Here is a 10,730-nt window from a genome sequence, read left to right on the forward strand (position 1 = left end):
TTCGTGATAGTGTTATTTGTAGCAGAAAAGTTTTAACATTGATGTAGCCCAATTTATCTTACTATTTTTTGTACATAAGTGTTTGTTGTCAGGTACCATAAATCATTGCCTTACTTAAGTTTATTGCTGTTTAATCTAAGAAATTATAATTTCAGCTGTTACTATCTCTCTGAATCGATTTGATGTTTGTTTACAGTATGCAGAAGGGTCCAATTTAATTCCTTGTCTTTGAAGAAAAATTTATCTCCGAATAATTTGTTGAAAAGACTATCTTTCCATATGTATAGTGGAAAACACACCTACACAGAATAAATGTATCATTTGACATTCTTATCAACAATGTATGAGTTCCAGTTGCCAACAGTTGATGTAGTACATGCTTTAAGCTACAAATACTAACAGGTGCCTTCTAATATCAAGCTGCAGTTTTACAGCCTGAGTATCTCTAATTCAAAAATCTTTTGAAATTTTTAAACAATGGACTCAGCGGTAACCACTGCGCTGATCGGACTTCACCTGCTGGATCTCCTCTCTTGGCTTCCTCTGCAACCATGTGTGACAAACCCGATATGGCAGAGATCGAGAAATTCGACAAGTCAAAACTAAAGAAGACAGAAATACAAGAGAAAAATATACTGCCTTCAAAAGAAACAATTGAACAAGAGAAGCAAGCAGGCGAATCGTAATGATGTGTGTACCGCCAATATGTACTGTACATTCCACAAGCATTGCCTTCTTATTTTACTTCTGTTAGCTGTTCAACTTTGCAAGATGCAAAGAGGTTGGATCAAGTTGAAATGATTGTGCTGCCCCTTTCACATCAAAGAATGGAGAACGACTGACAATGAAGACCACACCTGCCTCCCCCATCTCCCTTCTATTTGGCAGGGAAGGAAAAGAATGTGCATGTTGGTGAAGGAAGAAGCTGGGTGGGACGACAATGAAGTCTAGAGAAAAAAACAAACTGATCCAAGATGATCTGCAGGCTGTCAAATGCAGTTTAATCAGAGTGCCATTTTTTTTGTTGTTCAAATGATCTTAATTATTGGAATGCGCAATTTTTTAAATATGCAAATAGTTTTAAAACCTGAAAAAAATGTTTTGAACAATGATATAATAATCAAAAAGTTTTGCAATTTGTAGTGTTTTACATTTATATTAAGAATTCTGCAACGTAAAGTTTACGCAAATATTCTACAATTTAATTTCTTAAAAACTTCTGTTTCCACAGATTTAAGATAATTGATAGTCAGCCTGTCATTTTATGTCTCTGGCATCTAATGAGACCAAGTGTCCTCACTGATGAAGGGTATATGTAAATTTTTCTTTTGTTCATCTAATTGGATATTTACATAGTGAGCTGTGGAAGTCAGAAAATATATTTTGTATTAAGTCTTTTTTCACATACACAATTTCCAAATATTCCCTATCCCTTTCTCTTGTCATTTCATTCTAATACTATCTTTGGAAAGAACATTATTTAATATTATCTAATATTATCTTTGGAAAGAACACTAACTTTCATGATGTTCAATCTGCCAACAATATGTTATGTGCTTCTGCTGTTATCTCTAAGAAATATTTTTATAAACAAATATTTTTTCATGGTACATGCTTGCAATGAAAGAAACAAGACTGTATTTGAATTGTAATGCTGCAATAAGGTGGAGCAATCCTCCATGGGGGGAGGTACGGGGAGGGAATGGGGGAATCCCAGAGCCTATGAAATGATGTCATAAAATGAAATGCAATAAAAAAATTATTCAAATTTTATTTATTTTTTATTGGAAAGGCAGATATACAGAGAGGAGAAAAGACAGAGAGGAAGATCTCCCATCTGCTGATTCACTCCCCAAGTGGCTGCAACAGCCTGAGCTGAGCTAACCTGAAGCCAGGAGCCAGGAGCTGCTTCCAGGTCTCTCACACAGGTGAAAGGTCCCAAGGCTTTGGGTTGTCCTCAACTGCTTTTCCAGGCCACAAGCAGGGGGCTAAATAGGAAGTGGGGTCACCGGGATTAGAACTGGCATCTATATGGGATGCTGGTGCATGCAAGGCGAGGACTTTAGTCTCTACGCTACTGTGCTAGGCTCCCTCATTATAGAAATGTTATAAGTGTTAAGTTTTACATTTAAGTCTGTGCTAGGCCCTTACCCAGAGACATATTCTGCCCCCTCTAACCTGGCTTTCGTATGAACTGGTGGTTGTTGTAGTCAAGCCCACCCCACATTCTATTCTTGGGTGTGCATGCAGGTGTTGCCGTCTGGAGCTGCCCAGCGTGTTCCCAACCCCAGTATCCATGAGTGTAGGAGGGTTCTGTGGTATTGTCTAGCTTAGCCCATCACTACACCTGGTTCTTAAGCTAACCAGCGGAAATTGCAGTTTCACAGGGATAGGCCACAGAATCTGCCCCCAGACCTGGTTCTCTCGTGTGCTAGATAGTGTCATGGTCGAGTCTATCTTACTTGTTCCCCTGTTTTGACTCTAATTGGTAGGTACTGTGATCTAGCCCTGCCAGTTGGCCTCAAGCTCTAGAGTTAGTATACACTGTTGGGTGGTGGTCAGCTGTGAACTATGCTAAGTAGCCCAGCTGAAATTCCCCCATGGGCTGCTGCATCTACTGACCCATAAAAGTCCCATGGCTTCCACTTTCAGAACTGCTCGGTCTCAGCACCCTCATTTACCTGCAAGTACAGTGGCTTTATTGATGTGAGACCCTTGGAAGCCAATCTTTACCTGTAACATATTCCTTCAGAGGTCTTCCCTCCCACACAGCTCGTTACCCCTCTGTCTGAACAATTCACAGACAATACACATGGGGAGAGCCCCAGGCTCACTTAGCTAACCTGGACATGAAGCCCCATGTCTCCCCAGGAAGCACCCCTCTGCACCAAACCCTTGTAATCCCAACAAACCTGCAATCCCTAGGTTCTCAAGATCATGGTGGTAGGCTCCTTGAACCCCATGGGCATCCAGCCTACATGATGGCTGCTGACCACGGAGCACAGGCCTAGGGTAGCATGTGCTCTAGGGCCAGTTCCTTCAATATTTGGGTTTTTAAAGAGCTATTTTTACTCAAAAAGCAGAGTGGCAGAGAGTGAGGGAGAGACAGAGAAATCTTCCATCCACTGGTTTACTACCCAAATGACCACAGTGGCCAGGAGACATAATTGGGGATTGCATTGAATCTGTGAAGTACTTGGTATAATGTGGGCATTTTAATAATATCAACTCTTCTAATCTATGATCATGGGAAATCTTCATTTTTTGGTGTTCAGTCAATTTTTTAAAAATATTTTGTGATTTTTATTGCAAAAGCCTTTCATATCCCTGGTTCAATCTATTTTATATTTCTCTAGTTATTCTCAACAAGGGATCACATAATTTTGTAAGTTCATTATTGATATATGAAAATACTAATGATTTTTCTGATACTGATTTACTCTACCTGATTTATCAGTTCTATTAAGGTTATCTATTGTTTGAATTTATATAGAAGCATGTCTCCTGCAAACTGAGTAGTTAAATGCTTTCCATTCTTATTTGTATGCCTTTATTTCTTTCTCTAATATACTGCTCTGGTAAATTTTCCATATTGTATCAGGTAGGAGTAGTGAGACTGTATATCTTTGTCCAGTTCCAGATATGGGAGGAAATGCTTTTTGCATTTCTTCATTTAATGATGCTAATTGTGGGGTTGTCATAATGTATCCCTTAGGATGTTGAATGGTCCCCCCATACTCAGTTAATTCATGAATAGATGTTGAATTTTATAAAATATTTCCCCCCTTGCAAATTTGATAATGATCATATTTTTTCAGGAATATTTCATCTATATTTATAAAATGATGTTCTTCTGCACTATTTCTCCCTTACAATTTCTTTCAGTTTGGAATATAGTGGAATGAACATATATACCCATCCATGTCTGAAGTTTTTTTTTGTGTGTGAAAAATTTTAAAGTGCAAATTCAATGTATTTATTAGATACTGATACATTCTAGCTGTCTATTTTTTCCTTTAGTGATTGTTAATAGACCAATCTTTAAAAGTACAGCATATTTCAACAAAGTTGAAATACAACCAAGATCAGCAAAATCATGCTTCAACAGTATAAACAGCTAAATACTAAAATGAAAATAGACACGAGACAGCTGAATAGTAATGGTTCTATACACCATTTTGAGGTGTATAGAACCTTGTTGAATATAAACCATTGCATATATGTATTTTAAGATTTATTTTTATTATTTTTTTATTGGAAAGGCAGATATACAGAGAGGAGAGACAGAGAGGAAGATCTTCCGTCCGATGATTCACTCCCCAAGTGAGTGCAACGGGCCAGTGCTATGCCGATCCAAAGCCAGGAGCCTCTTCCGGGTCTCCCACACGGGTGCAGGGTCCCAAGGCTGTGGGCCGTCCTCGACTGCTTTCCCAGGCCACAGGCAGGGAGCTGGAAGGGAAGCGGGGCTGCTAGGATAGAACCGGCACCCATATGGGATCCCAGGCATGCAAGGCGAGGACCTTAACCACTGCGCCACCGCGCCGGGCCCAACCATTACATATATATATATATTTTTTTTTTTAAAGATTTATTTTTATTATTTTTTCATTGGAAAGGCGGATATACAGAGAGGAGAGACAGAGAGGAAGATCTTCCATCCGATGATTCACTCCCCAAGTGAGCGCAACGGGCCGATGCTATGCCGATCCGAAGCCAGGAGCCTCTTCCGGGTCTCCCACGTGGGTGCAGGGTCCCAAAGCCTTGGGCCGTCCTCGACTGCTTTCCCAGGCCACAAGCAGGGAGCTGGAAGGGAAGCGGGGCTGCCGGGATTAGAACCGGCGCCCATATGGGATCCCGGGCGTGCAAGGCGAGGACCTTAACCACTGCGCCACCGCGCCGGGCCCTACATATATTTTTAAATTCAGTTTCTCTTTCTACACTTTCTGGGACTCCCATAACTTTTATACTTTGCCTTTTAAATAGTGTCTCTTAATGCTTGAGTATATTTTTCAGCTTGCTCTGCCTCCAACTTTTTGATTGCTTACCTATTGTGACAAGATATATTTTCCAATTCTGAAAATCTTCATTTTGCCTTCTTTATTCTTTTTATGGAGACTTTCCACTGAATTTTTAATTTGCTCTATTGTATCTTTCATTTCCAATAATTTGGCTTGATTTTGTTTCAGTGTTGCTATTTCCTGTGTCACATACTGCTTAAGTTCCTTGAACTCCTGTATGTGCTTCTTGGTATTAATAAGAAACTTTATAATGAGTTTTCTGAATTCTGTATCCCCCATTTTCTCAATGCATTCCTTAGTTATCTCTGAGGTTGTCAAAGGCTTTCGCTCCTCTGCAAGGAGTCCTCAGTAATATTCATTGTGCCTCTGTCTCTTCATTTGTTCTTGATCATTTATACTTCTGGTTAGCAGATTTTTATCTTTAGGGCATGCCTCTAAGCTTTGTCTCCCACAGGTTGATTTTACTTGTTGCAGTTGGTACACAGTTCTTTGTTTGCAGTCACTTGTGCCACTCCCTCCAGTGAGCTTCAAGTCTGGGTTCTTGTGTCAGATTTCTACCAAGATTTCTGTAGCTCCATCTCCTGGTTCATCACTTTCTACCTCCTGCGATCCCATGCTGAGGCTGCACCATTGTCTGTGCAACCTTTCTCCCACTTCTGTTCAATTACTTCTCAGGACTAATGGAAACACCAGGTGTGCTAAACAGCTAGATTGTTGGTGGTGATGATCTTGCCAGAACCTGTTAGCCGTTAGGTCTGAGAGCCAAAGTCAAGATGTCAAAGTAAGTATTATTTTCCGTGTGGGACCAGTGCAATTTAAAATACTTGTTTACTTCTCTTCTGATATTTTGACCAATGAGTTATTTAGAAGTAGGTTATTTAGCATCCAAATATTTGTGGATTTACTGTTTTCTAGTTTAACTACATTGCCGTCAGAGAATATATTCTGTGTATTTGCTTTACTTTTAATTAGTGGAAGACTGAGTTTGTAAGAAAAACTGAAACTGTATCATTATAAAAATTAAAATGAAAAAGGAAGGAACAAAGAGCATGGAAGTGAGGAGAGTGTGGTTAGAGTATCATGAAGCTCTTAACGGTATTCATGAAATATTTGAAATTTGATCCTTTTATAAACATTTAAAAGTTAAAAAATTAAAATAATCATAAACTTTAGGCTGAAGCTTATATGATAGTCACAAATATAGTCTATGCTTATATAATTCATGTAAACTCGAAAAAAGGGTGTTTTCTGCTGTTTTTGGATGCAAGGATATTCATGTCAATCTTGTTAACTTGGGTGAGAAGACTTCTCAAGATTTCTGTATCCTGACTAACTTTTGTCTCCTTGTTCTGCAATAGTTGAGAGAGGAATATTGAAATATTTAATATAAGCTTGGATTTATTCATTTTAAAAACACTCTTCTTTGATTCACATCTATTGAAACATTATGTGTAGATATATAAAATTATCAGGCTCTTGTACTCTGTGAACTGATTTTTTTTTCATTATGAATTAAATTAACTTATCCATAGTACTATCCTTTTCTCCAAAGTTTATCTCCCTTTAAATAATATGAAGGTTTTGATCATTTTACCAGGATTCCTAAGACCACATCAACTTTTTTATAAGAACTCACTGGATTCAGCATATTGCTGAAAAAATGGCTAAGATTCATTAGAGTGACATAGTGTAATTGTCAATTTTCTGTTGTTAAGACAAAGTACCACAGATTAGGTAACTGATAAAGAAAAATAGTTTCTTTAGCACACACATTTGAATGCTGAAAGGCCAATACTGGCTGGTTTTATCAGCTTCATCTCTGATGAAGGCCTTATTGTATGAAGCAAAATCACATAATGATCACATCTTCACAAGATGATGGTAAATAGACTCAGTGACAGGGCATGCTATTTTCTTTATATATAATATTATTAATTATTATTATTAATTAATAGTAGTATTAATTATTCATTATATATTATTGCTGATATATTATATATATTATTGGAAAGTCAGATATACAGAGAGGAGGAGAGACAGAGAGGAAGATCTTCCAACCTCTGATTAACTGCCCAAATAGCCACAATGGCCAGAGCTGAGTTAACTCGGGTCCTACAAGATATACATTAATCTGTTCCAGGGGTTATATTCCATATAACCAAATTACTTTCCCATGGAACTCAACTCTTAAACTGTGTCCAAACCACAGCATTTCATTCCTAGACCCAAAGTTCTTATTCTTACAAGCAAACATAGAATCAGTCGATCTCTAATAGTCCCAAAGTCTTAATAAAGCAAAGTTTAAGTCCCAAGTTTCATCTGAGACTCAAAACCAACTTTTAGTTGAGAGCCTGTCAAGTCAAAACCAAGTAATCTACCTCCAAGACACAACTGAGGGACATTCCAATTCACAGAGAAGCAAGGATGAATAATCTGCCCAAAGCAAGAGTAGAACATTGAAAGGCAGACAATAAATTTCAAAGTGTAGTCCACACTGGTGCTCGTGGTAGTAGGAATAGGTAATCAACATTTTGGGAAGATCCAGCTCATGGATTTGTATTCTGATGCTTGTAGCTTTCCCACGTTGCATGCTCCTAGTTGTTCTACCTGTCTCAAGATCAGCAGTAATAGTCCCATTAGGCATTCCAGTGGAGAATATATATAAATAATTGTGGCCCTAGGAAAAGTCTCAGCCTAGATTCTCAGGTGATTTTTTTTAATGTTGGTGAAAGTCACTTCAATCTTTAATAGTCCCAAAGTCTGTTTTTAAAACGTTTTTTCATTATTGTTTTAGATGATATTTACATAGTTGATCAGGGTATGAAGGATTTAGGGTTAGGGAGAACTGGGTGTGATCATTGTTTCTAAACTTTCTATTTCTTCTTCCCATTTCTGGGGGAGGGGAGAGATAAGGGGAGAAGCCATCCTCAGCTTCCCAACCATCCCAGTAACCAAGGATGGGGAAAGGCCACCTGGTATCAACCCAGGGTCACAATGTGGCACATGTTCTGAGGGTTCTGCCCAGGTGGATGCAATAGTACTGAAACGCTGTCAGTGTCACCAAACTGTGAATGAGGAATCCCTTCCAATATCCGTTATCTACAGATATTTGCTGTCATTGTTTGGCTGGGGTAGTTGTCCACATGTGTTCCCCATTCTCTGCATGGTGCTAGATATCCTCTGCAGGTCCCAATGGGTTACAATGTCCTCCATGTGCACCACAGTCTGTTATCCAGCACTCCATCCTTTACACTGAAGTGGACCAGTTCTCCTAGGTAGGCTCATGGACGAAGAAAGGCAACCCAGGCCCTGCAGGACCCTCCCACTCCTAGTGCTCATGGACCTGGCTCTCACCATGCAGGCAGGCCCAGTAACCTGGGCCAGGAGTTCGAGGTCCCTCCAGTCCCAATGTCTTAATAAAGTGAAGTTCAACATTTTTTCCATATACATGCCTAGCAGCACCACAGTCTGTACCTGAGATCCCTGGTACCTGGATCCATGCCTCTGTTAGCTACATAGCATATTGTCACAAAGCAGGGGACCAAATCATGAGGCAGCACTGTGTACTACATCTGATTAGTGTGCCCTGAGCTCATTCCCTGGAGCAATTTTGTCTTTCTAGGCCTCCAGGGATACAATGGAATAGATGCACTTTAAGATTTCTGAGATTACATCTGGGACTCTTTTCGCTCATCTTTATGGGTTTCTTTTTATCTGTGCTAATCTCATTAGCAAGTAGTTTCTGGCCTTCACCTCACATGCTGGGTTTTTGTTTCCAGTTTCTTTCTTTTTTTTTTTTTTTTCCCAGTCCCACTGAAAATCATACTGAAATTGGCCAACATCACCCACCTGCTGTACAAATTATTTGTTATTTGGAAAATTATTCTGCTTCCGGGAAAATGGTGACTGGCTCGCACTCATGCCCCGGAGTCACTGCCAGCCTCAGATACTGCGCCAGGGTGGGGTCTGCTGAGGAAGCTGTGTGCCTGCAGCCTTGCCAGGCTCAGGTCCCTTAGAGTGTCCTTGCTGCCCTGTGGCTTTGGGCCCCAAGTTCCCGAGGACTTGGGGCTACAGAGTTTGGTGGAGCTCCAGAAGATGTTGCAAGCTCCAGGAGAGACTTTTGCACAATGAAAAATTAATTTGCAAATTGCCCGACAAAGGTAAAAAAGTGTTTGGACAGTGTTTCCAAACTGAAAACTGCCATTTAAGGACAAGAACAGGTTAGAAGAGTAAGTGAACTACTTCATGCTGTTAGTTTAGACTGTTCACTAAGGCAAAAAGCAAATGCAGGTGTTGATGTGGACATAGACAAGAGCCAGAATCCTGAAGAGATAACTGATACATCATCCTTAATTCCTGGCTGTTCCTCTGTAATAATATCAAGTCCTCTCCGACAGCCTCACCCAAGCATGGACTTGTACCTCCTCACGCAGGTGATGAAGAGAGTCAAAAGGCTGAGCCCCACCCCCAGTCCCCCATTAACAGATTCCCAGCTGCCAGCCCCAGGTCCAGGCTGCTGTCCTTCTCTGAAGTCAGAGAGCATTTCTCCCCAGGGAGCGCTTCAAGTCAAGTGGAAGATGCTTCCAGCAGCCTTGACAGTCTGTTTCTTGACAGGTTACAAAGGATCACAATTTCAGACCAAGGTGAACACCCCTCCGAAGCAACACAAGGACGGAGAACTTGACGGCCTTTAGTAGCAGGACTCAGAGGGAGCCTCATTACATGGAAGTGCTGGAAATGCGAGCCAAAATTCCAGTGCCCACAGCACAGAAACTTAACACCAAGGTGTTACCCTCTTGGCAGAGCGAGTCACCTGATCACCAGCACAGGAGAGAATGTCTTGTGACCTCAGAAGAGTGGCTTGATGACATCACAGAAGCTCGACTTCTCCCACTTCACCATATGCCCACACAGCTGCTCTCTATGGAGGAATCTTTGGCACTTCCGAAACAGCAGAAACACAATTATGAGGAGATGTGAGCAAAGCTCGCTTCACAAAACATTAGCTGAAAAACTAAATATTAAGATGCAGAATTACAATCCAGAGGGAGAGTCTTCGAGGCAATTTCAGGAAGTAAGGGATGAAGATAATGACCAATCCTCAGACAATGAGTGCTGACGATGGCCATTGGGATCATCTCCGAAATCTGACTGTTGAAATATCATTGTCTATTATCAGACTTCCTAAGTACCAAGATCAATGTCAGACGTTGTACTGAAAAACAATTATGTGTCGTTACCAAAGGTGGCTGTGAACACAAGCCCAGTTTGTATTTCAGAAGATGAGTTTCACGTGCTGGAAGTTTAAGATTTGAATATTGTGTGTATTCACATTGTGCTACAGTTTTCCAGTATGATGTACATTGGTCTGATATTTTAGTATATGGTAGAACATTTTTTTTTTCTTTAAGCCAAATAAAAGCAGATAATTTTGCTTTATTTTTTCTACCTCTATCAAACAGTATTTATTACATCTTTTATTACGTCAGTGAAATACTTAGTTATCCCAGGCATCTGTAGTAAATTAGGAAGACCCAGTTCCCTCCTTTTTTTTAAATAACAAAGGGATCAGTGTGGAGAATTATGTGCACGTTTGCATGGGGTTATTGAGATACTTGATGTGAAACACCTAGAAAGACACTCATGAAATTCTTAAAAGTTGTTTCCTTCTGTCTGATCTTAGGAAGGATGTTACTTTTCCTCTGATTAGGA

General features: G+C 40.0%; 1 protein-coding gene and 1 pseudogene across 1 annotated transcript; both read left to right on the forward strand.

Moving 5' to 3' along the window:
- Positions 1–514: 514 nt before the first annotated feature.
- LOC121170913 (thymosin beta-4) lies at positions 515–1,042 on the forward strand. The gene has a single exon (XM_041002365.1). It carries the CDS (start codon positions 552–554, stop codon positions 684–686), a length of 135 nt encoding a protein of 44 aa, XP_040858299.1. The 5' UTR covers positions 515–551; the 3' UTR covers positions 687–1,042.
- Positions 1,043–5,791: 4,749 nt separating this feature from the next.
- Positions 5,792–10,137, forward strand: LOC121171766 (annotated as a pseudogene).
- Positions 10,138–10,730: the final 593 nt, after the last annotated feature.

The sequence above is a fragment of the Ochotona curzoniae genome, unplaced genomic scaffold (assembly GCF_017591425.1).
Source record: "Ochotona curzoniae isolate NIBS_2020 unplaced genomic scaffold, NIBS_Ocur_1.0 contig_1274, whole genome shotgun sequence".
Lineage (NCBI taxonomy): Eukaryota > Metazoa > Chordata > Mammalia > Lagomorpha > Ochotonidae > Ochotona > Ochotona curzoniae.

Bases quoted from the DNA above. Each gene is read 5' to 3' on its own strand.
- LOC121170913 (XM_041002365.1), top strand. From the start codon at position 552: ATGTGTGACAAACCCGATATGGCAGAGATCGAGAAATTCGACAAGTCA.